This window comes from Calonectris borealis, chromosome 2, assembly GCF_964195595.1.
Source record: "Calonectris borealis chromosome 2, bCalBor7.hap1.2, whole genome shotgun sequence".
Lineage (NCBI taxonomy): Eukaryota > Metazoa > Chordata > Aves > Procellariiformes > Procellariidae > Calonectris > Calonectris borealis.
In genome coordinates this window covers 353776-378959 of record NC_134313.1, presented here as the reverse complement: position 1 = coordinate 378959, position 25184 = coordinate 353776, and the positions used below count along the sequence as shown (strand labels likewise).

Below are 25184 nucleotides of genomic sequence, written 5' to 3'. Positions count from 1 at the left end.
TCACAGATGGATGGGCCTTCCCAAGAGGATTCAAACTATCCCATTTTTAGCATTGAGCTGTGACCAGTTACAGCAAATGCCCTCACCCCAGCACATACCCACACACTGCGTCTGTTTCTGTGGTCAGCTTCACCGCTGTTTATGCGGTGCACTGTTACACACGCTGGCTTTCTTTCCACTTATGGAAGCACTTATGGAAGAGCTGGGTATGTGCTTCCTGCACTGTGTGGGAGCTGCCAGTGGGAACACAGGCAGAGCTGGAATGAGCAGGGCTTAGACAGTATAAAAGTCTGCAGCCCCTCACCAAGCTCTCTGGCCTGACCTCAGGTTAGAGCCTGATGTATTAACTCAGTAAACACAAATAGATTCCTGAGAAGCTATGTGCTGGCCACATGTTTGCCCTGCAGAAACCACTAACAAATGTGCTGAAAGAAGACAAAGCAGCAGGGAAGATGTTTGTCGGCTTCACAGAGTCAGTCTGGCACCTAGACTGAACCTTAAACCGTAACAAAGTGCAAGTTGTGCAAAAACATGTGATGTCATTACATCCTAGCCCTATCCATCAAATGCGGATAAAAATAGACAGCAAGCCAAGAGGGGCCTCCCAGCAGGGAGGGGAGGAAGGCAGACAGGGAGCTTCAGCCCAGACCTTGGTACCATAAACACCAGCGCCCTGCAGGAGCCCGCGCTCCCCTGGCCCTGGAGCCGGCTTGCTGGGCAGCACAATGTGGGTGCCCTGCTCCTGCAGGGAGGGATGGTCCCAGCTGCACGGCGTCACCTGGGCTTTCCCGCAAAACCCAGATCCTGCAGAGCATTCTGGAAAGGAATAAAAGCAAACTAACCCTGACAGGGGTTCAAAAATCCCCTCAGGCTCCGGCAATTTAAAGTCGGAGCACACTCACAATGATACATACCTGGGACCCACATTAAATAAAACAAGGAGCTCCTGGCTAGCTGCACGTTGATGCAAGACAAACCCCTCAGGACTGCCATCCTGTAAAGCAGCTTTCAGATCCTCTGCACTCTTCCAGTCATACCATGGCTAAGAGCACAGCAGTGCAGTTCAAGCCACAGTCCTTGAGGCAGCGGTGCCCAGGTCACCTGGTGAAACCGAATCAGACTGGAAAGGAGCCCCAGTTCCACATCTCCAAGTGCCCCCTTGCCGGGGAACTGTTAAGCAGAACCAGTCCGTTGGCCTTTCCAGACAGTGTAAAAGGAAAACTCACCCCGAGCAGCAAATCCTTCCTGCCTCACCTCCCGCATGCAGGAATCCTGAATGGAAACCGAAGCCTGTACCTTTAGACCCGTTATCTCACTGCCTGAGATCCCTAACCTCCTTAGCCAAGAGCCCCAGCCCAAATGGAGGCACTCCAGAGGTGTTCCTTTGCTCAGGACAACCAAAGAGGAGTTCAAGGAAAGAGGGGTTAAAGGCAGCAGCAAGCCACGTGAGCTGTACTGCCAGCAGCACTCCCTCCGTGGCACTGTGCTGCAGGATGCATGCAGACCTTCCCCAGCGTCCGTGACTGCAAACTGGTGGTAGGGTGAGGTGAGACAAAGCAGAGGACCAACCTAAGAGAGGCCTGGCAGATGGACAGGACAAAGACTGTGACAAAAGGTCTCTGCAGCATGCCATACACCAGGGGATCCCCAATGGAAACTGCCTTTTAGGGGCTGGTGAAGGAAATGGCAGCCAGCTCTTAGGGCAGGAGAAGGGCAGGGTTATGCTGCAGAGCACCTGGCTCCAGGCAGGCAGAGACCTGGGCTCCAAATGCACGCACGGACCAGAGCCCTGACTGTTCTGGTGGAGATGAGGGCCTCTGCGTTACACTTCAATAGCATCCCATGGGCAGTGTTCGGCAGCAGAAACCCAGGTCTGGGCCCCTGCTTTACCACAGCCTGCTTGTCTGAGCCTGAGCGGGACAGCGGAGCTCTGCAGAAAGATGAATTGTGGGCACAAGCCTACTGTTTCCTGGGCACAGGCAGGCTGGGAGGTGCACCAGCCTGTCGTGTTGAATCTCCCCAGGACAGCTACCTCGGGGAAGGGGCCCGAGCGCAAGGGAGGGTGTCTGCACTGCCCTACCCACTGGTGAGTGTTGGACTTCACAGCTAAACGGCTAACAGCTTGAACCCTGGAGCACAGCCGAGGGCAGATAGCTGTTTCAGGAGGTCACGGTCAGTACAAAAACGTGGAGACCACCAGGACGGACCAGGTTTCTCCTGCTTGCTGGTTATGTGACAGTCAGGACAACCAGCAAATGAAAGACCATATGACTTATGCCCGAAAATGAACAGGCAAGACAAATATGCTCTACTACGTATTATCCAGTAAAGAAAAAGGAAGTCATAGAAGGAAGATAAAGAAGTTTACTCTGATAGGACAAGAGGAAACGGCCTCAAGTTGCGCCAGGGGAGGTTTAGATTGGATATTAGGAAAAATTTCTTCACCGAATGGATTGTCAAGCCTTGGAACAGGCTGCCCAGGGAAGTGGTTGAGTCACCATCCCTGGAGGTGTTTAAAAGGCGTGTAGACGTGGTGCTTAGGGACATGGTTTAGTGGTGGGCTTGGCAGTGTTAGGTTTACGGTTGGACTCGATGATCTTAAAGGTCTTTTCCAACCTAAATGATTCTGTGATTCTATGTGGATGAGGCATTGAGGATGAGGGGGTGAGGAAAGAGGTAGTGGGATATAGGGGCATTGTCCAGATGGGGTGAGAGGGCAGGGAGTGATGATACAGAGGACGATCACTGCTGTGGGAACATCCACTGATCCAGCATCACCTCTGCCTCCTGTCATTCCTGTAATGTGTCTAAAGAAGTCAAGGGTATCACACGCTGAGAACACTGCACTCAAAGGACTGAGTTTGAACACAGAGACCTAGGACCTAGCCAATTCATGCTGCTGGATGCAATTTACATACCTCAAAGGACCTTAAAGATTTGTGTATGAGCTGCCTATGCACAGAGTGTGGCCAGTCCAGGGACACAGCAACATCCAGCTAAGGACATGTCCAGCACATGTGAAATGAAAACAGCAGAGGTCCACAAAGAACATCTGAAGACCAAAAGTGTTTCCTCCCCAGAAAGCATGGAGCAGCAGACAGTGTGAGAGTAACTCCTCTGGGTCAAACATAAGCCCTGAATATCCCCGCATCCTATTTTTGCAAGTTGCTAATAGTGGATCCCAAGAGGAAGAGCACAGGAACCAGAGCAGGGACCAAGCTCTGTTGCATCATCTGTTGCAGATTCACGGCTTCTGACAATCCGCAGCTTAGAGCCCTCTTGAGCCAGGGGCTACATCTGCGTCTCTGTGTTTAATAGCCCTTAATCAATTTTTCTCCTACAAATTTGCCTAATGGCTTTTAAAATCCTTTTCTACTTTGGCTGCTGTAAACACCCTGTGACAGTGAATTCCACAATATGTCACCCATGAACATTTTACCCCAAGAAACACTCAGTAAAAAATTACTCTTTCATGTGTTTTACAGCTCTTGCTTAGCCTTTTCCTCACGCATCCCAACTACTGTTTTGTGTGAAATGGTGAATAACCATTCCTACGTGCTCTCTCCATGCCGTTCATGATGCTCTTAGTCTGTGTATCCCCGGCTCAGCTGTTGCTCCCCAAGCTGAGCAGTTAGTTTCATGTGAAAGCTTGTCCACACTTCTGTTACCCCTTCCTCTGTCACAAAAGTCTCCGCAGCTCTTCACAGCCAGCTTTAGAGCTGACTGTCCTGAATAGCTGGTGTCATCAGCAAACTCTGCGAACTCATTGTTCATCCATTTTCTGGATTGTTTATGAACGTGTTGAAAAGCAGCGCCTGGTACTGAGCCTGCCTTAGGTGCCACAGTAGATTCTCTGGCCATTTAACATTTGCATTCCTCCAAACCTCTTGGGCAAATATCTCAGCCTGGCAATTTGTCACCATTCATATTATTGATTTGTTATATAATCTGTTCTTTTGTCACCTCATTTTGAGACAATTCCTCTGACTGTCCTGTAAAGAAAGGCTTCCTACAGAGTAAATGCTACAGTAGAGAAGGAACTTTGCTTTTTCACTGTAGTCCTGTCTCTCTAGTCACCCTCATCATCCTTGGGCTCTATGTGTCTTCTGCTCAGGTTCTTGCCTTCAGTGTTTTTGAGCACTGCTTTTTACCTTTTGGCCAGTTATTTGTCAAAATCTCTGGTGTACATTTGGCCTATCTTCCTTGTTTGGGCAGAGCTTTTATTTGCAGAGGATGTCTCTTAAAACTGACGGGTCACCCCCAGTACAGGCTATCTCCCCATCAGGTACAGCTAAACTGGCCGACAATTGGCAGAGCTGGCACAGCAACAGGGAACCAGAGTCCACAGAAGATGGGAGGCTGTCACAGGAGTGCCACGGGGGCTTGTGGAGACATAGGCAGATAGGAAAGGCGCCTGGGGTGTGCTGTGTATTTTATGTTTGGTTCCAACCTTTTTATTCTTTGTCCTTGTACCTATTCCCAGCTGAACTTTTGCCTTCCACTCTGATAAGAACCAGTGGTTTACTTTCCTACAAGTCCTGGCCAGTAGGCACAGGACAAGGCTACCATGGGAGCTTGTGGCACCTGGCTTACAGACTGGTAGTAGGGTGGTGTAAAGGGTGTGTGTGCCTGGAAGTGGCTGTGGCCCGGGACGTGCTTTCGCAGTCCAGGAGGTGGTGACAGGGTCTGCCAGGGTCAGCACGGGGCTCACACTGACAGCCAACAGCCTTCCAGCAGGGATTTACCCAGGTGGGCTCAGGCGAGGGTATGCCACTGGGAGCTGGCAGCAGCAGCTCAAGCCCTGTCAGAGTGCCCAGGGCAGTGGCACAGGGCTGTAGCTGATGGCACCAGTTACCCTGGTGCCACTGTCAGAGCAGCCCAGTCAGCAGCCAGGCAGGACCTGGTGGTGGCCCCTACAAGGACATGCCTCCTGCTCATTTATACTGTATTTCAGGGAACAGGATTTTGTGTACAATATCTGGTGTGCACCATCAGTGCCTCCTCGTCCAATAGCCACCCTCACCGTGGTCCCTCTTGGTTAACCACACCGGCTAAAAGCAGTAACGGTCTGGAGGCGAGAGAATGTCTCCCAAAACAGCAAGCAGGCACCAGTGCTTACACAGAAGCAGGGTCAAACAAATAATGAACGCGCTAAAAGAAACCAAAGACGTCCAGAAAGAGAAGAAAAACGAGGAGCCGGAAACTTTCCAGAGGAGTGAAAACATCTGTAAGGCTTCTTGCTCGGAGCTCATGAAGCGGTTTCTGGGTGAACAGTGCCTGGGCGGGCATGGGAGCCCAGCTTGCTGCTCCCGCCTGGGGTGCAGCCCCCGGCACCCCGCATGGAGCAGCGGCTGTTCAGGGAAGATGGCGAGGCGGCAGCGTTGAGGCACTACGGGACTAAAGGCAAGGGCTGCTGCGAAGACCGGGGGAACATGGAGGCCCCGCCGAGAGAGGACTGGAAAGGTGGCAGATGCCTGGACGGAGGCTGGGGCAAAGACAGGGCCAGCCGGCGGGTGGCCGGGATGGGACAGCCACTGAGACGGATGGGTCAGGCCTGGGAGACGGGGCTCCGAGCCTCCCCGGGCAGGGGTACGTGCGGGGAGCAGCCTGCAGGTGCGGGGTGGCGGCGCCGGGTCCTGCAGGAAGCGGGGCTGCGGGGGCGCCGGCCGGCCCCGACGGCGGGGCGGGGCGGCCGGGAGCAGCGCGGCGGCCGCGGGGCGGGGCGCGGTGTCCCGGCGGCGCATCCCCGGGCCGGGGGTGCGCGGGGCCCCTCCCGGCGGGGCGGGCCGTGCGCGGCCGCACGTCCGGAGCGGGGTGGGCTGAGCCCGGGCGGGCCCCGCGCGGCGCTGTCAGCCCGCGGCTCCGCTCGGCGCGGCGCGGCTCCGCTCCGCTCGGCGCGGCTCGGCGCGGCGCGGCTCGGCTCGGCGCGGCACGGCTCGGCTCGGCTCGGAGCGGCTCGGAGCGGCTCGGCGCCACTGGGCTCGGCGCCACTCGGCTCGGCTCGGCTCGGCTTGGCGGCTCGGCGCGGGGATGGCGGTGCCGGAGCCGGACGCGCGGCTGGCGCAGGAGAAGGAGGAGGAGAGCGAGGAGGAGAGCGAGATCCTGGAGGAGAGCCCCTGCGGGCGCTGGCAGAAGCGCCGCGAGCAGGTGGGCGCGGGGCGCTGCGGGACGGATGCCGCCGCCGCGGCCGGGCCCTGCGGAGCCCCGGGCTGTGCGGGGCACCGAGCGCTGCCCCTCGCCCGCGGCCGCCCCGCGGGAGCCTGCTCGGGGCCAGGCGGCGCCGGCAGACCGTGTCCCGCCGGCCGGGGCCAGGACCGCGGCGGCCGCATCACCCGGGCGCCCTCCCGAGACCCGGTCGGCTCCCGCAGGTGGCCAGGGCAAGGGCGATGGCCGGAGGCCGATGCGAAGAGCTGCGCCGGAGGCGCGGGGTGCCCCGGTGCAGGGAGCCGGGCTTGCCTGTCCCGGTGCGGGATGTCCCGGTGCGGGATGTCCCGGTGCGGGGTGCCCCGGTGCGGGGAGCCGGGCTTGCCGTGCCCTGGTGCGGGATGTCCCAGTGCGGGGAGCCGGCCTCGCCGTGTCCCGGTGCGGGGTGTCCCGGTGCGGGGTGTCCCGGTGCAGGGAGCCGGGCTCGCCGTGCCCTGGTGCGGGATGTCCCAGTGCGGGGAGCCGGCCTCGCCGTGTCCCGGTGCGGGGTGTCCCGGTGCGGGGTGTCCCGGTGCAGGGAGCCGGGCTCGATGTGTCCCGGTGCGGGGTGTCCCGGTGCAGGGAGCCGGGCTCGCCGTGTCCCGGTGCAGGGTGTCCCGGTGCGGGGTGTCCCGGTGCAGGGAGCCGGGCTCGATGTGTCCCGGTGTGGGGAGCCGGGCTCGCTGTGCCCCGGTGCGGGGTGTCCCGGTGCAGGGAGCCGGGCTCGCCGTGCCCCGGTGCGGGGTGTCCCGATGCAGGGAGTTGGGCCGTACCCCGAGGGAGCAGGGGAGTCCCAGGCCTGCAGCCTGCAGCAGAGGGCACCGATACCCGAGGGACCAGCCGTGCTGGGCCGCCCGCTCGCAGCCCACTCGTGGGCCCTGTCAGAAGGAGACCGGATGCTGTTGGAGCCAGCGCTGAGCCTGGTCCTGGAGGCTTTTTCTGGGCTCGGTCTTTGAGCTGTGCCTGGTGGCAGCGGTGCGGGTGGCAGGTCGGTAACCATGGATCACTGGCAGAGCAGCTCCTGTGGGAATGAGGACTTGACGGGTAAATTGTGGGGCATGGTGGTGACGGGTGCTGGCCCCTGCACTACTGCCTCCAGGGCTGGAGAACCTGGTTCCTCCTCTCCAGACAAGGGGTTTAGACTGTTTCAGCTTATCTTCCCAGCCCAAGGGCTCAGCACAGCCCTCCTGCAGCATGTCCACCAGGGTTTTGCAGTGCTCCCATCATCACTCACTGCCTTCTCTCTTCCAGATGTGTCCCCCATATTAGTGTAACGACCATCTCCACTGAAAGGGGAGCCTGAGTCTCCCTGCCTCTGTCAGGGCACCCAGGAACAGGACCAAAGTCAGTGGGTGAATCCTGACCCCAGGCAGGGCTGGGACAGCACTGAGAGACAGGCATCAAAGGCCCATCCAAGGCCAATCCTGTCTTTATTTTCCCACCATCAGCTGCTCTAGTCTGGCTGCAGGCTGTCCATGTTTTAGGATGTTTTCCCAGTCTGGGCTTTGCTGAGGTCTTGATAACCTACTAATGTCAGTGCCATCGGCACCTGCCCTTCTTATGTCCCTCTGTGCTTTCTGTGCTTCCACACCCACACATCACCCTTCCATCTCCGTTCCTACTACCTTACCACCTCTGCCCACATCTTCTCTACATCAGGGCCTTGCATCAGGGTGTACCTGCCGCGTGGCTGCTGTCTGAGCCTTGTCCCACATGCATGCCACGTGGTGAGTGCCAGGACACCACGTTCAAAATCCCATGGCTCCTTCCCCTGCTTGTTCTTGGTGCTCCCAGAGTATCAGATCCCACCCCTGTGGCACATCCGAGGTGTTGGAGCCGGCTGTATCTTTGTCTTGTGTTGTTTCATTTATCTTTTTTGGACGCAGATGAGGCGTGGGGTAATGGTACAGGCACAGCTGACAGACAGACCCTGTCTCTCCCGTGGTCTGTCTGCCAGGGTGGCTCTGCGGGACAGCGGAAGAGGTGAGGAAAGCTGTGCAGAAACTAGTTTTTTAGCTGAGAATACCCTGATGCTGCTGTAATTAGATTTACAGACTTAAAATTACCTCCACTGTATGTTGGAAACAAGCACCAGGGTGGAAACATGTGGTGTAGGTACTGGATAAGGCCCTGTAATTTAATCGCATCTGACCTGTAGTTGCATTATGTTTTTTCACATGGTTCTTGGATGATGCGTCTTAGTCCGTGACCCACCAAAACAGCCTGAAACGCCTAGTTGTCCTTCGCAAAGAAATGACATGGAGGTCATCTCTCATTTGAGCAATCTCTGTCTATTTTGACCTAATGGTGACATTTAATAACTCGTATTTTAACATTTAATTTCGACAAGGGAGCTTTCTGGAGTGGTGTACCAGTGGCTGGAACTGGCCCCCGGAGGTTTGTGCAGCTTGTGGGCGAAGTGGAAACAAATGCAGAGCGCAGCCCCGTCAGTGACATTTCCACGGAGACGTTGTGGTAATTGGTCGTTGTGCCGTGCTATCCATCTGCAGGGAGTTTTTCTTGCTGGAGAGCTGGGAAGGGTGGGTTGGCCTTTCCTGAGTGTCGCAGGACAGCAGGCAGTGGCAGGAAGGCTCATGAGTCTCAGTGGTTTGTGATACGTCGCACATCACAGCGATGAGTTGCAGTGCTGCAGTCGCATCTTTGGCAATACAAGAGGCCTGCCGGGTCCGTGTTGCTGTGCCGCGGCAGGGTTGCGTACCCCCGGGGAAGCGAGCGTTCAGGTGACGGACCTGAAGGAGAGTGGCCTGTTTAGCAAAAGCCGGTTTCAGGGTCCAGGATCTGTAAAGCTGCTGTGACAAAATGCACATGAACTTGAACAGGGAAGTGGTAGCCCTGCCTAAATTGCAAATGTAAGTGAAGGAAGTTTTGTGTAAGAGACTAGGTTGTTGCAAATCCGTAGATGCTTAGTTACGTACCAGGAAGAAAAAACACCGTTTGCTGTCTGCAAGCTGTCGATATGGTATCTTCTAACATCGATGAACAGCCATTCTCTTTAACACGCATTCTGATTGCCATAAGCACTTCAAGTATTTTTACCAATAGGGATTTTCCCTCCCTATCCTGATGATTCATTATAATTATTTATTCTCCTTAATTTGCTTTTACCAGAACAGTCGAGTCCTGTGTGGGATCCACAGTGCTGTGCTTGATCTAAGGTCTTGCTGTTCGAGAATGGGTCCAGAGCGGTGGGAGAGCTGCCTGTGGCAGGTGGAGAGCCCAGGCTCTGAAGCGGGCAGAGGCAAGCGCTCCGTACAGTGTTTTAATGCTTAAACCGTGGTGCTCAGTGGTATAGGCTGAGAAGCAGGTTATGATAAATTGCTAATGTGTATGTATTAATTACATGTACGCAAGGACTATGCCTTTGGTTTTACACATGGCCGTTGTAGCCGTACTCCGCTGGGAGAATGCAGAGCGGTGGCTCATGACCCTACTGTGCATCATTACACCAGTTTCAGGTATGGACGCAACAGCTAAAATGTGCCGTGGCTCCGGTGCCAGATCTTAATGCTGTGCTGGCTCTGGCCATGCCCACCAAAGAAGAAAATATTTCCCTTCACAACTTCCTTTGCCTATTTATGATGCATATATTCATGATGGATATGAAGTCACAGATTTCAACGAGCCGTTCAGGAAATGAAAGCACTTACAGTATCTCTGCAACTTATGTGGAGAAATAGTCACATGAATCCTTCGGTAACTTCACGTTCAGTGTCAGCACAACCCGTGTTCTGCTTCTTTGGTCTCTCTCCCTGCTGTTAGTGTGAAAGTGCAGCAAAGGAATGTTGCTGTTGTAGACTTTTCCATTTAGGAAGATATGCTTTTTTCAGCATTGGTTTGATGACTTCATTGACTTTTTCCATCCACCCTGTGGAGTAAGAGTAGCAAGGAAGAAGAAACTTGGTTTACTGCTTATGTGAAAAGTTTTGCAACTTTCCTTGCCTGAATACAGTTTCTTGAATGAACCCTAGCACCTTGTTACTAAGATCAAACATGGTTTTATCCATGTTGCTTTGCTTTTGCAAAACCTTTATCCATTTGGAAAGGGGACTGTTACGACCGGTAGATATTTGTTGATTCTGCTGTTCACGAGCACTGGTGCCCCCGCATTAATCTGTAACATAGACCAGGTTCAGGCTATTGTTTAAACAACCTCTCCAGCATCTCTTCCGTCCATCACTGGGTGCCCCCGCCTGTCGGTTCTGCCCGTTGTGCTCCCTGCAGGAATGTCCTGGGCCGATCGTGCTCTGGGTTGCCTTTGGTATTCCTCAGGGCCCTTTCCCTTTGGATGAGAGCGTGTGCTTGCTGTGGCAAAGCTCAGCTGTGTTTCATGGGACCAAATTTTAGAGTTGCTTCTCCACTTGTAACTCTGCCGCTGCTTCTGACACGGGGTTCCGCTTTGCGGTGCTGGCAGCTCTAGCACAGCTGCTGGTGGCTAAAACAGGGCCGGTTGCATTTGCGCTTGAAATAGTCCGTTGCTCCCCTTTTGGTCACCTTGTTTAGTAAAAGGGTTAATGACTGAATGTGTAGTGATACAGAGCCCTTGAACTATGAGCTTTAACTTCTAAAACCAGCAGGATGAAAGAAAGGAAAAAGGGAGACAATAATAGAAAGAAAGAGAAGAAGTGCTGAAGCAGAATTTAAAGAAAATAAAGTGATATTAAAAAAATCTGCAAGAGGGGGAGATTTTGAAGTGTTGGTATAGGTTCCCGCAGATCAGAAAATGAAAACAAAATACGGAAAAATAATCTAAGCATTTGAATACACTGAGGTGCAAGGGGGTTCCGTTTTTTTAGGTATTAATTATGTTTGCAGTTTGCAGTGAGGATAACCAGTTCTGTGAGAGATTATTTGGACAGCATCCAACTATTTAATATTTGCCACCAGAGTTATTTTTAAAAGCTGCTTTGTTGCCAGCCCTCCCAGGAGACTGGGACTTGAAATGTGTTCTGTTGTGAAGTGCTTTTCCAGAGCAGAGAGGATCAGCTGAAGGACTTAGCTCTTTCTTTTCATGCCATCTATTTTTTCCTACCCCTTACTGGTTTTACAGCTTTTGTTTGCTGCTGTTTAATTTTCCAGGATGAGTTTACTTGTGAACCTGCTGACGTCAGCTGATCAGACAAGTTAATAACATAAGGCTTTGCTCTGTGCTCCAAATAGGAGGTGGGGCAACCCAGATGGTTTTAATTGAGGATATTTGTGAAAGCAAGGTGAAATTCTTTGAAATAAGGTGACATAACTCACCAATAGATAAACTTTGCTGGAAGCAGATAGTGAAGTCCTCTTCTCAGCATGTATTCTGTGGGTCTGGCAACAAACAAGACTTCCCATTAGTGTCCTAATGATTTCGTGTCCTCCTCCTTACCCCTCCACGTCGTGTGGGCGATGCGCAGGGACTGTTTTGCCTTTTGCGTCAGGTCTGCTTTCCCTGTGCTACTTTCTCCATCTCAAGGATCCTTTAATCCTTCATGATCTTACCCGGTCATAACAATCCTCTGCCTTGTTCTCACTGCTGGGGAGGGAGGTGACGTCAGCGAGTGGTAAAGGTTAGTGCAGGGACTTGTCCTTTTTCATGTGGTAACGTGCTCTTTTATTCCCATTCATACTCTCCCCAAGAATGCCCTTCTATTTGCAGCTCGTTGCTCCCGGGCTACTTGGTGTGCTCCTAAGGTACTACCTGTCTGCTCTAGCTTCTCCGCCATGTCCCGAATGCGCGCAGCTCAGCGCTTCCCAGGCTGCTCCTTCTGTGCTCCCTCCAAACTAGACACGAAAGGGGAGTATTACAGTTACCGGTATTCTCCATGTTTTGTTCCCTTTCCTGTTTTTAACCAAGCTTTTTTTGCTCTTTCATTGGTTTCCCCGTGCAGGTATTTTTGTTTACCGTGGCCAGACATTGTATATGAGTCTTGGAGGCTTGTACACCTTTTGTGTCCCTTGTCTCCTTTCTCCGTTTTTTCTGATGTAACCAGAGAACACGCACAGTCCCAGAGGCTTTTATATTTTACCTCTGGGACAAGGGAGGTGTCCCACGGTCGTGTTATAAAATGGATTAAAAAATGATGAAATGCACGTTGGTTGGCTCTTCCATTGGACAAGTTAACATCGACAGTAAGCCTGTGAAAGGCAGTGTTTCAGCATTCCCCTGGAGCAGTCAGATTCTGGTCAGCAAGGTGTTTTTGTTAGTTTTCACTGAAACTGCACTGCTGACAGCTTAGTGTTCAGCTTGCGTTTGCTCTGTGCCAGCGCAGCAGGAGGGCAAATCCCCCTCCTGGCGCAGTCAACAGCGTAAATCACACCAAATTCCTGTTAACTGGGCTAAGTCACACTGGTCACCGGTCTCCTGCCTGACTCGTAAAGGGTTGCTGTTTGTTGTTTTCCAGCTGGGCTTGGATGACCAGCCAACGCAGTCCATTGCTTTCTGGATGAGCACTGCAAAGCCTCTCCCTGGGCATTTGTCCCCCGTTCGGACTGGCGGGCACTGGGGGCCTGCAGCAGCGGGAGGGGGTTCTGCACGCCCAGTGTGTCCTCGGGCACCGCCTGCTCCCACCTCCCACCCCAACCCGTACGGGCTCTGCTTGCCTGCCTGGTGCCCACGTGCAGGCTGGTGGCAGGGATCCTCTCCCTTTCCTGCTGTATTCTGCGGAGCCTTCTGCAGCGCCCGCTGCGAAGCTGCTGGGCTGCTGGCCAGGCGTGCCGGGTTTCGGCGGTACTGCCGGTGAATTTCCGAGGTGCGGTTTAGCCAGGGAGCGAAGCTGCCTGGGCTGGGCAGCGCGCAGCTTTGGCTGACCGCGGGCTCGCGGTGCCCTGGGGGTAAAGCAAGCAGCTCCCTGCCCCGGCTTCCCGTCAGGCCGTTTCCTGAGCAGCCCCGTCCGCGGGCCAGGCTTGTGCGCAGTGGTGCGTCTCCTGCCCGGGAAATAACGCTGGTCTTCCCTTCAGCACGCAGGATCTCTTCTGGCTCTTGTCTGGGCAGTGGAAAAATACTCTTCTGTCCCAGAAGAGAACAGGGATCACAGTGTTTGCTCCAGCAGCTGCTGGGCAAGAGGGAAGGGCAACCGTGGGTATGGAGGGAAAGGAAAGACTTCCAGCCCTCCCTCCCACCGGCAGAGGGTACAGGCTGGCGGGTGGCTGCGTTTCGGAGGCCTGCTCCAGGTCCTGCTGGGAGAGGCTTCCTCTTCCTGTCTACAGGTATTAAACAATGACCTCCCCGCTGTTGCTGACAGGCAGGGGATCTTCTGGAGATGGGTAGGGAGAGTTCATGGGAAAGGGCTGGATGAAGTGGGTGCCCCTCATGCCCTGGGATGGGAGAGCTCTGCCGCTGCACATCCTGCTGTGTTCCCTCCCTCGGTCTCCCCTGCCTGCAGCGCAGCTGGTTATTTTTCCTGGTTGATTGGCTGAACTCCACTTCTGCTTTCTGCCCATAGCTCTGCTCCTTCTCTCCTCGTTGAGGTTCACCGCTCCTCCAGCGTTGTCCAGGACGAGTGCCGTTCACCTGTACCTGCCTCACTTCTCCCCATGATTGTACTGATGTTGAACGGCAGCAGAGCTTGCCCTGACCTGTGCCGTTGCCTCCCAGCTCTGTAAGTGGCACGCCACCATCCCTGCTCGCTAGGTCTCTCCAGCTGGTAGTGTATTAGCCCTGTATCCACACCGGTCTGAATTAGTGCTGAGAATATGCTTTTGTGAGAGGTAGGATCAAATGCTTCACTGGAATCAAAATATTTTCTGTCTCGTGTGTTCCCTTCACCTGCTAATTGTGTAACACGATCACACAGAGAGAACAGGTTTATCTGGCACTGCAGATCCCTCGTCCTGCTCCTGCAGAGCCACAGAACATTGTAGGCTCGATCTGTTGTTTTGCTGTGGACTGCAGATAGCAGTATGGGTGGATGTCACCCAGCTGGCTCTTCTGTCACAGCCTTTGGCGTACCACGAGGTGAAATCTAGCCAGCAGCCCAGCCAGGCTCGGGAGCAGATTGCTCCATAATTGCTCGGGGCTGCTGCCGGTCCTGGGGACAAAGGGGCTGTTAGTGGCAGGTCTGGTGCTTGAAACGGGGCCCTGGAAGCAGAGCGCCCAGAGCCGTGCTGCCGAGGCGCAGACCCTGGGCAGAGCGCTCCCAGCGATCCCAGGGATGTATCAGCCCTTCACCCAGAGAATCACACGTGCCCGCGGGACTGTGGATGAGGCCCCCTCGCCCCCTGGGTGCCCGCTGCCTGCACGCCGCTGCCTCTGTGGGACCTGCTCCAGCTTCTGCCCCTTGGCGCAGCGGTGATCAGGCAGGCTCTGCCTGCCACTGCTGTTCGTTGTCCCTGTCCCTTGCTAAGCTGAAGGAAGCAGCACAGCTGTCAGAGTGGGGCCTCAGCCCTCTTAGCCCATTTTTTTTCGTTTTACATGTTTTAAAAAATTATTTCCATGTTGCAATGGTCACCCCTGCCTGCATGTTGCATAGCATGGGGGGTGGAGAGAGGAGTGCGGCCTCTGTCAGGGAACGTGGTTTGGAGAAGGCAGGGGAGGCCAGCTTCAGGCAGCGGGCTGGAAAGGGAGTCCCTGCAGAGGCACAGCCCTCCGTCTCTGCTGCTTGCGCACAGTGCTCTGGGAGGACACTCTCTGCTGCCTAGGGTGCGTCCCCGTGCCTTAGCGCACCCCCTTGCTAACTGTAACCTGAACAGGAGTCCCTTGAGAAGCCCAGACACAGCCTTTACTGTCACCCAGGCTTATGAGATACTGGAGCGGAGAGCCAGGTTGGGATTTACTCTGCAAAAGTGCTCTCCCAGGCACATCGTGTTCCGTGCTCAGCCTTGTGGCCCCAGCAAATCCTGCCAGTTCCCAGCGCCAAATGGGATAACGTCACAGTGTCACAAGGAGTCAGGTAAACTGCACGCCGTGAGCATCACCATCTTCATGTCCTGCTAGCCCTCCTCTCGTTACCTGCAACCAGGGGTTTCTGCTCTGTGGCAGAGCAGTACTGGCACTGCTCCCCTGACAGAAGCACGTGGGGGTTGTGACCTGTGGCATCAACACGTGTCTGCTGTTGCCGTACGACCACATGGGTCCTGGTGCTCTTGCCAGCATGGCATGGCTGGTCTCAGTGAGCCTGAAGAGCCTGGGGCCCTGTAATCCAGGTAACCGCTCCTCCTCTTGCTTGGCTCTCTCTTTGGGTGTCTCTTTGGCTTTGCCCTGTGTCCTCCAGATGGTGCCATTTCTTATGTCCTGGCCTTCTGTCCCCAGGGCCATCCGCAGCACCTGGGGTGGTGGCTGCTGCACCAGGGACAGCTACGCAGCAGACGGGCAGGCGGCAGGGCTACGGGTGCTTGCAGGGCTGCTGCCAGCCTGCAGTGGGTGAGGAAGGGCTCCGTCCCGCACGGGCTGCGTGCCCCTGTGTGCCACAGGCAGGCAGGAGGTGGGCAGCAGCTCAGGAGGTGAACTCGTCTCGGCTCTGGCGTGGACAAGGCAGGTGTGCAGAGTGCTGGCAGCTGCCTTGCTCTTGTGCCCATTCATGGACCTTTGAATCCCAAAGCTTCACCTTTCCCCTGGCCCCTGGGTCAGCCCCAGTCCAGAAAATCCCTGAAGAGGTTTGGTCCTCTTCCTTCCAGCCTCAGGATGCACGGAGGCTGTGGGTCAGCCTCTTGGTGTACCCTCCAGCCTGGTCGGGTGTCTCCCGGTGGCATCTCTAACAGCCCTACTGTGTTTCTGTTGGTACAGTCTTTTTTGGCATGGTTATGTGACGGCGATGCCCGGGCTCAGGAGGTGAGAAGGAAACACGCTGTTTCCCTCCCCTTCCCCGCTGCTGCTTTGCATCTTACCCCCTGCCCAGCACCGACAGCCCTGCGGGAGCAAAGGGACCCTGCAGGAATGGGGGGTGAGGGTTGCTGTCCCACCGCTCGCCCCTGCAGCCCCCTGCCTGGCACGCCCTTTCCAGCCTGCCTGCCCTGCCTGCACCGTTGCGCTGGCTCTCCTGCGGTGCCGCGGGAAGCCGCCTTCCCTCCTGGCGTTCGCCCCGGCCGATGGCGTGGTCTGCGCTTGCGTTTCCCCAGCAGCCCCTGCCGAGCCAGGCCGAGGGAGCTTTTTCAGTGCCTTTGCCTCGTTCCTGAGCGACCTCCAGGTTGTCCTTCCTCTGCACAGTGAGGCGCCCGATCCAAAGCCAGGTTTCCAGGCAGGGCCTGCTGTGTGGCTTGTAATGGTCCCGGGGAGCCGGGGCTGGTAACGTGACCCCGCTGCTGCTTGGCGTTCATGGGGGCCGAGGGCTGAGGCTTTGCCTGCTCGGCTGCCTTGGAGCAGTAAACTTACACCAGACTTTGGAAATTATTTGGGTGAAGTACCTGCAGGCAGGAACTGGCCTGCCTCGCAGAGGGGCTGCCCGTTGGGTGGGAGCCGCGCTGGGTGCTTCTCCTGCCTCTGGCAGGCAGGAGGGCGGGGGGGGCAGGTGCAGGAGAAAGGCATCTGTGCTGGGGGCTGAGGGTGCGAGGCAGGGGCTTGGGCACTGGAGAGTGCCCTGGTCCAGTGGTTGGTCCCCACAGCTGTGCTGGGGGCTGAGGGTGCGAGGCAGGGGCTTGGGTGCTGGAGAGTGCCCTGGTCCAGTGGTTGGTCCCCACAGCTGTGCTGGGGGCTGAGGGTGCGAGACAGGGGCTTGGGCAGTGGAGAGTGCCCTGGTCCAGTGGTTGGTCCCCACAGCTGTGCTGGGGGCTGAGGGTGCGAGACAGGGGCTTGGGTGCTGGAGAGTGCCCTGGTCCAGTGGTTGGTCCCCACAGCTGTGCTGGGGGCTGAGGGTGCGAGGCAGGGGCTTGGGCGCTGGAGAGTGCCCTGGTCCAGTGGTTGGTCCCCACAGCTGTGCTGGGGGCTGAGGGTGCGAGACAGGGGCTTGGGCGCTGGAGAGTGCCCTGGTCCAGTGGTTGGTCCCCACAGCTGTGCTGGGGGCTGAGGGTGCGAGACAGGGGCTTGGGCAGTGGAGAGTGCCCTGGTCCAGTGGTTGGTCCCCACAGCTGTGCTGGGGGCTGAGGGTGCGAGACAGGGGCTTGGGCGCTGGAGAGTGCCCTGGTCCAGTGGTTGGTCTCCTCAGCTGTGCTGGGGGCTGAGGGTGCGAGACAGGGGCTTGGGCACTGGAGAGTGCCCTGGTCCAGTGGTTGGTCCCCACAGCTGTGCTGGGGGCTGGACCGCTTCCCTCACCCAGAAGCTGTCTGCCCTGGTCCTGCTCCCGAGCTGAGGTCCCGGGAGCAAGGCCACCAGCAGAGGAGGCCTCTGGGACAGCTCTGTCCTCAGTGTCCCATGGGTGGCTGGGGTGTGCTGGTCCAGGGGTGTGGAGGGGTGCTCTGGGGGGAACAGGAGGGCAGCAGGATGTCCCTGCGGAGAGATGTGCTTTTCCTGAGGATGTGAGTACGGGTGTCTGGGGAGAAGCAGAGGACCAGCAGAGTGCCCTCTTCTCCAGGCACCGTGGCCATGCCTTTTCCCCAGTCTCCCAGAGCAGCCCAAGAAAGGTAACAACCCGCCTTGTCCTTATTGTCTTCTCCAAATCAGGTCTAAATGCCAGTGGCAGCAGAAGTGCCTATCCGTTGCTCTCCAGCCCCACGCCTGCCTTGTTTAACAGCTCTTCTCCCAGGGCCCCAGGACTGGATCACTAAGCCTTTTTCTGTGGACTGTTTCAGTCCTTGCTGACGTGAAAAGCTCAAAAGGGAGCGATTCATTGTAAGATGCAATCTGATATTTTGTAAACCTTCGCTTACTTGTCCCCAGTGATGTCTCCAGCCTGGCCTCAGCTCCTGCCAAGGGCTTTCTGGAAGCAGCCTAGCAGGGAGTTTGCCCAGTCTGGCTCTGGAGCTTTGCCTGTTCCACGTGGTGTCCACCATTAGCAGCACGCGGAGCTGCCGGGAACTCCTGGCGTGAGATAATCAAGGTGACCTGTGGCGGGTTGCTTTTGTCCCCAGTCACCTCTGTGATTATAATGCAGCATTTGTTTATTCATGTATGCAGTCTCAGAGCTCGGTGCACAAGACAGCTGTTCAGTATCAGTTTTATTGTCATTCAGCACAAGACTGAGCATGTTCACGTCTGCATGGAAGAGGGAACGTTTCCTCCCCTGTAGGCCTGTCTGATGCTCCTTGCCACATACCAGAGCCTCCCAGATACCAGCAGATCCACTGTCTGGAGCCTTAAGCACCAGGATACCACTTCGGGCGCAGAGAGCAGGTTGTTCAAAGCTGGGAGGCTGCGGCGGAGGGACGACCCCGGACTTCTGCTGTGGGTCACTCTCAGACAGGCGGCTGGTCCGATTCAGCCTGGCTGTTCTCACGTCGAGGTCTGAGGAAGCGGAGGCAGCATTGCCTGCCCAGGGACGGGAGGGGGCTGGCAGGTACGCAGTTCATCCAGGCGTGGGGACGGGAGGCACGGGGTGAGGTGGCCCTGCAGGTTGGGTCCCGCCGTAGGCTCAGTGTCTGCACACAGGAACACTGTGGTCCTGCAGCGAGGCAGGTGAGGAGGTGGCACCTGAGGTTTTCAGACCTGTCTGTGCCTTCGAGCCGGGCATCAGTAACCTCTGTGCAGAGCTATGTTGCTCCCACATGTCCTTGTGGTAACCGAAAGGCTGTTTGGGTCTGTGCTCTCCATTTAGGACGAGAGGAAATGGCCTCAAGTTGCGCCAAGGGAGGTTTAGATTGGACATTAGGAGAAATTTCTTTACTGAAAGAGTGGTCAGGCCTTGGAACAGGCTGCCCAGGGTAGTGGTGGAGTCACCATCCCTGGAAGTATTTAAAAGCCGTGTAGATGAGGCGCTTAGGGACATGGTGTAGTGGGCATGGTGGTGTTGGGTTGACGGTTGGACTCGATGATCATATAGGTCTTTTCCAACCTGTATGATTCTGTGATTCTATGATTCTATGATTTGACTCCTTGTTGTTAGCCTTGTGGCCACTCACTGGTTTCAGGACAGGATTTTTCACGAGCTGATTTTCCAGTGGCATTTTTGGGGAGAGACGGAAGAGCAGCTTCACAGAGTGCCCTGTGACCAGTGGACCCTTGTGGTGCACGGGCGCTTGCCCCCGGCCGCCCTGCCTCCCGGCACAGCCTCTACTGAGCCTCAGCCTGGCACTAGCTGCTGAGAGCTCCCGCTGGGCGGTTTGACCCCCCTTGGCCAGGCAGTCCCTCCTGTCGCAGCCCACCCTTGCTTCCCACCAGCAGCGTCAGCCTCTCCAGAAGGACCGTGGCTGGGGGTTCACAGCGACTGGTGTGACGGCCCTGCTGTGGAGGCATCCGGGTGAGGGCTGAGCCGTCTCCCCGCTGCGCCCCGGCCGTGGCTCCCCCAGCAGTACCCTTGCTGGGCGCTCCCGCGCTGGCCGTGTTTGCACTGGGAGCGCCGGGAGGCTGCTGGGACCTGCAGGGAAGGCTGTGGTCGGTGAGGCCAGCTGGCCGCGTCGCTGGCTGTCCGTGCTGGGCTTTGTGTGAAGCGTGTGGAGCCTGCGAGTGGAGAGAACAAGTAACAGAGGTGCTTTGTGTGTCTGCAGCAGGAACTGGGCCACGAGCTGCCCGTCTGCGCCCTGCTAACGAGCTGGGGGTGCTGCATACCCGCGCCTGCGCCCACAGCTGCTCCGTGCTGCAGCAGGCCAAGCCCCGGCAGCAGGACGCTGCGTACCGGCCCCTGGAAGCAGCAGAACAATCCCCCTTTTCATCTGGCTGCCGGCAGCTCCGCGCTGCCCCGGCCGCACGGCAGCGCTGCCTCTGCCCAAGCTGCTGGGGCTGAAGCGGGGGACGGCCCCAGCCCCGGGCGGCCCCCGGGCCCGCTGGAGGAGGGAGGGGGCAGGTTGAGGGCTGCAGGCCTGCTCCCGTGCATTGATGCTTTTGCGAGGGGAGAGCAAGGGCAGCGACTGCGCAGACCCCAGTGCAGGCGGCGGTTTGGGATGCAGCAGGTGCCGCTCCCGGGAGGCAGGACCCCCGGTCCTGGCGTGGGGCGTCTCTGTGTTGTTGAGCCCCTGTCAGAACCGGGTTCCTTCTGAGCAGGTTTTACCGGGGCTGAAGCCGGGACTCTGCAGTCCTGGCTGGCCTGGGGACCGGTGGTCTGGTGCTGCCCTCAAGAGCAGAGATCCAGATCGGCGGAGACCCAGCAGCGGGACGGGGCTGCCACGGCTGGGTCTGTGCTGGACGTGGCCTGTGGAGGTGATGTCTGCAGAGCTGCTCTCCGTGGGGTCCTGGAACGCAGCTCTGTGGCCTCTGGGGATGGAAACTCATCAGACAGACCCTGGGGCATGGGGGCTTGCCCCCAGTCTCCTCGGGATGTTGAAAGAGATGATGTTTTGGCTTTGTTTTGTCTGGACCTTCTAATTTGCCCTGTCCAACATGAGTGTGACCATCAGCTGTGGGTGTGTGTTGCTCCCCCACAGCTGCTGGGAAGTGGGGTCTGCGTGGGGGTCCCCATCCCTGTGCAGGAGTGCAGCCAGCAGGTGACTATCACTGCCAGCTTCTCACTGGGCTAGAAGAGTCGAGAGGGGCTGGCATGGGAACTGCTCCGAATTGCTGGCTCTCTCCTGTGCCCTCACGTCCTGGAGAAATGGTGCTGGCTGCTGCGATGCCTGAGCTCCCAAGCAGGCAGGTCCTGAGGGCAGGGCAGGACAGGCAGCGGGCTGGGGGTTTGCTCCACTTGCTGTGTCCTGGCCAGAGCATCCTGCAGGCTGGAGTCCTCCGCAGAAGCGGTAGCAGAGACCCGTCCACACAGCACGTTCGTCCGCAAGGGGCTGCTGGTGGGGCTAGGAGCCATCGGCAGGGCTGCAGCCGGGCTGTCTCATGCCTTCCCGTGCCTCACAGGTGAATCAGGGGAACATGCCGGGCATCCAGAGTACCTTCCTTGCCATGGACACAGAGGAGGGCGTGGAGGTGGTGTGGAACGAGCTGCTCTTCACTGACAAGAAGGCATTTAAAGCACACGAGGTGAGCTATCCCTCCCCGGCGGGACCATGCCCACCTCCCATGAGACCACCCACTGCACCTTCCTGGGCGGCAGCGCCAGTCCCTCTGTTCGTGGGTGTTGTGGTTTAACCCAGCAGGCAGCTAAACATCACACAGCCGTTCGCTCACTCTGCGCCCCCCCACAGTGGGATGGGGGAGGGAATCGGAAAAAAAAAAGTTAAATTCGTGGGTTGAGATAAAGACAGTTTAATAGGACAGAAAAGGAAGGGAAAATAATAATAATAATAATAATAATAATAATAATAATAGAATATACAAAATAAGTGATGCACAATGCAACTGCTCACCACCTGCTGACCGATGCCCAGCCAGTTCCTGAGCAGCGGTCACTGCTCCCTGGCCAACTCCCCCAGTTTATATACTGAGCATGACGTCATACGGTATAGAATACCCCATTGGCCAGTTGGGTCAGCTGTCCTGGCTATGCTCTCTCCCAGCTTCTTGTGCACCTGGCAGAGCATGGGGAGCTGGAAAGTCCTTGACTATGTAAGCACTACTGAGCAACAGCTAAAACATCAGCGTGCTATCAACAGTCTTCTCATGCTAAACCCAAAACACGGCACTCTACCAGCTACTGGGAGGAAAATTAACTCTACCCCAGCCGAAACCAGGACAGTGGGCAGCAGCACACCTTGGTCAGCAGAGCTAATCACAGCCTGTCGTGCTGTGCGCCTGTCTGCGTGGCATTGTGCTTTCCCTTGGCTTCTCTCTCAAAGACAGCTCCCTGTGTCCTCTGCACCCTGAAAAGAGCTTTCCCTGTGACCAGGGGCACAGCCTGCTCCCCAGCCCCGGGTTCCCTTGCTCTCAGAGGTGTCCGGCCACGTCCACGTCCCAGGACCTGCCACCTCACCTGTCCTCTCTCTGCCCGCAGGAGAAGATCAAGACCATGTTTGAGCAGCTGGTGCTTGTGGATCATCCCAACATTGTAAAGCTCCACAAATACTGGCTGGATGTGAAAGACTCGAAGGCGCGGGTAGGGAGGACTCAGGGAGACAAAATGTCTGGGGGTCCCCAGGCTGGGGGAGGGATGCCGGTGGGAGCCAGGTGGGGATCCCAGCTCTGCTCCTCTCTCCGCTCCCCAGGACTCCTCTTCCTTCCCCAGGACTCTGCTGCCAGCAGCCCGCTCTCAGCCGCCTGCGGGGCCGGTGCTGGCTGCGTGCTGCTGGCTGCTGCAGCCCCCGGGCTGCACACGGCGCTGGCTCTGCAGGGAGGCTGACGCCTCTCTTCCCTCCCAGGTCATCTTCATCACAGAATATGTGTCCTCAGGGAGCCTGAAACAGTTCCTGAAGAAAACCAAGAAAAACCACAAGGCCATGAATGCCAGGGTAGGTTCCCTGGGAGCAGCACGGGATGTCCCAGGTGAAGTGGGTAGCTCTGTGCCTGCTGGCACAGCGGGGGTCTCTGGTCTCTTATAAGGCACAGCAAGTCGGTATGCTTGCTCCCTGAGTTACCCAGGGACACTCCACTCTAGGGAGATGGCATCTTGGTGAGGGCCGGAGCGAGAGCAGAACTTCACCAGGACAGCCCAGAAATGGATCCTGCTTCAGGATCTGACCCCGAGGGTGGGGAACCTGCTGGAAGCTGCCGCAGCGAGGTTCAGCTGCGTGATGCTGACTGCTTCTGGGTCTGCATCATGCTTCGGGAGGCCTGCATCTCCACCACCCTCAACGAGGGACGGTGGGCTTGTGACTAGGTTAATACTTGGGTTGAAGGGACCAGTTGCACCTGCAAACCCACGCAGTATGGTCTGACTAATGGTTTTGCAGGCAGGTCTCAGCTGGCTGTGACTGAGGAGCTGCGTGACCGTTCTGGGGGCCCTGTGCTTGACCTTGCAAGCCCTCCCATGAAGTTTGAGCTCAGTATCACACCAGTGCATTTAGGCACTCCTAGAATTGCGACTCACTGTTGGTGTGTACAGAGAAAACCATATGCATGGACCCCACAACCATAGCTAGCTTTGCTCCCTCTGTGGTGTGCCTGTCCATGCTTCCACCAGGGTTTTGGGGCTCAGGAGAGTTCTGTCTGCCGGTAAGGTTGAATTCTCAGCTTTGATGGTGTTCTTTGAACAGGGGTTAGAAAGGAGACTGTTGTGGCTGGGACAGCGTGTGGCTCATCTTTGAGCAAAGGTCTCTGCAGGGCTAGTGGAGGGCTGATTTCCCTAGTCACTGGCTAATAGGTAGGAATGACCTGATCCGGCTGCTGGGCTCTGATGGGCGTCTCATCTGACGGAGAGCTCTGGTCTCTGCTCTAGGCCTGGAAGCGCTGGTGCACGCAGATCCTGTCTGCTCTCAGGTAAGCTTGCCGTCGCTTGCACTGCCAGCTGTCCTGCTTCTCGCCAGGCTGGGCACAGGCACCGTGCTCAGGGCAGCCTTGTCCTTCCCCAGCTTCCTGCACTCCTGTGAGCCTCCCATCATTCACGGCAACCTCACCAGCGACACCATCTTCATCCAGCACAACGGGCTCATCAAGATTGGTTCAGGTAGGAAGCCGCAGGCCCGCGGCTCCAAGTGCTGATGAGAAGAGTCAGCAGGAGGAAGCTGCCCACCGAGGGACGAGGCGGGGTCACGCGGGGTGGTGTGCCGAGGGGGTTCCAGCTGGGCAGAAGAGGCGAGAGCTGCAGGGTCCCTCAGGGGATCACCTGTGCAAGGCTCGGAGTTACCTTCTCTTCTGTTTGTGTCCTCTGCTCCATGCCTCCTTACTCGTCTGTTTCCGGATCGGCACTGACCGGCAGTCTGGCACAGGGTGTTTGCAAATGGTGAGTGTCCCTCCGTCACCTCTCCCAGCATATCAGTCCTGTCCCTGGGTCAATCTTCCCCCCCCGTGGGCCCTGGGCACCCCTCACCAGTGAGGCGCTGCGGCACGGAGGAGCAGTCCTGGGCTCTGCAGGCAGGGGCGACCTTTGTCCCCCAGGGAATTGCTGCTCCCGTCGTGGGAGCAGAGGGGTCTCCGGGGGGAGCGAGTGCCCCGCGGGTGCTCTGTGTGGGCAGGAGCGCACACAGACGTCCCTGCTACCTCGGAGCACCGTCTGTGCTCACGGCCCTGGGGAAACAGCTTAGATCTGTGACGCAGAACGTTTCTCGTTCCCCGAGGCAGCCCTCCCGGACGACCTGCGAAGCCCCATCAAGATTGAGAGGGAAGAGCTACGCAACTTGCATTTCTTTCCCCCAGAGTATGGCCGTGAGTGCGGGGTCTGTCTGCCGGGGGTGCCCAGAGGGGCGTGGAGGGGGGTCCTGTGCAAGGCACGGGCACAGTTTGCGGCAATATAGAATTATTCAGTGCATTCATAACTAAAGCCGTTGGCCATGAGTCATAGAAGATCTTGTGATAAGGAATGACTGCGTGATAACATTGTAGGTAGAATTTAGTGTTGATTAGTGCAGAGCTATGCACGTGGGAAAACAGCTGTGCCTACGTGGGAATGGACCGCGTTAGCAATTACTGGTTAGGAACGAGATCTCAGCATGACCACGGATAGCTCTGAAAAGGTCAGCTTATGGCTCAGGAACACTCAAAAGCATGTAAAATGTTACAATTAGGGAAAAAGGAGTAAAGAATCTTTCTGCCATGTGAAAACTCATGTTGTGATCCCCATCTTGAATATTTTGGTGCAAATTTGATGGGAATAAATGGGAAAGGTTTGTGCAGGGAACTGTGAGAAAATGTGTGCCGGGGTGGGGGAAGCAGGCATAAGCAGAGGCGTGGGCAGAGGGGGGTCAGGCGTGGGCAGGGGTGAGGGCAGGGGTGTGCGGGCAGAGGCATCTGTAGGGATGAGGCAGGGTTCGGGGGGCTGTTCCCAGAGTGAGTGAGTGGTGGCCTGTACCTCTGGCCTGATGTCGTTCTGGCTTGGTTTTGCAGAAAAGGCTGACGGGACTGCTGTGGACATCTTCTCCTTCGGGATGTGTGCACTGGAGGTATGGAGCAGGGTGGCTGCAGCACCTGGGAACCTGCAGTGACGCCCTGGTTACAGGGCAGGATTGTTCTTGCTGAGCCTGCTGGGGATTGCAGTGGCCTGGGGGGCTTCCCGAGGAGTCTCCTTGTC

The 25184-nt window shown here is 56.8% G+C and overlaps 1 protein-coding gene across 8 annotated transcripts in view; it reads left to right on the top strand.

Moving 5' to 3' along the window:
* The first annotated feature begins 5832 nt into the window (after window positions 1-5832).
* The window catches only part of NRBP2 (nuclear receptor binding protein 2), a 31043-nt gene continuing 11691 nt past the window's right edge, over window positions 5833-25184 (top strand). For 6 of the 8 annotated variants that reach the window (XR_012672198.1, XM_075140963.1, XM_075140962.1 and 3 more), the window contains exons 1-9: window positions 5833-6147; window positions 20984-21106; window positions 22017-22118; window positions 22381-22470; window positions 23397-23437; window positions 23530-23624; window positions 23877-23900; window positions 24239-24322; window positions 25001-25056. Coding sequence is in view for 7 of the 8 variants with exons in the window: in XM_075140963.1 (XP_074997064.1) it covers window positions 6031-6147; window positions 20984-21106; window positions 22017-22118; window positions 22381-22470; window positions 23397-23437; window positions 23530-23624; window positions 23877-23900; window positions 24239-24322; window positions 25001-25056 (732 nt within the window). In the remaining variant the exon portion in view is untranslated. Of the gene's footprint in view, window positions 6148-13622; window positions 13779-20983; window positions 21107-22016; window positions 22119-22380; window positions 22471-23396; window positions 23438-23529; window positions 23625-23876; window positions 23901-24238; window positions 24323-25000; window positions 25057-25184 lie in introns of all 8 variants that reach the window. The other 2 variants (XM_075140961.1, XM_075140965.1) reach the window with 2 other exon arrangements.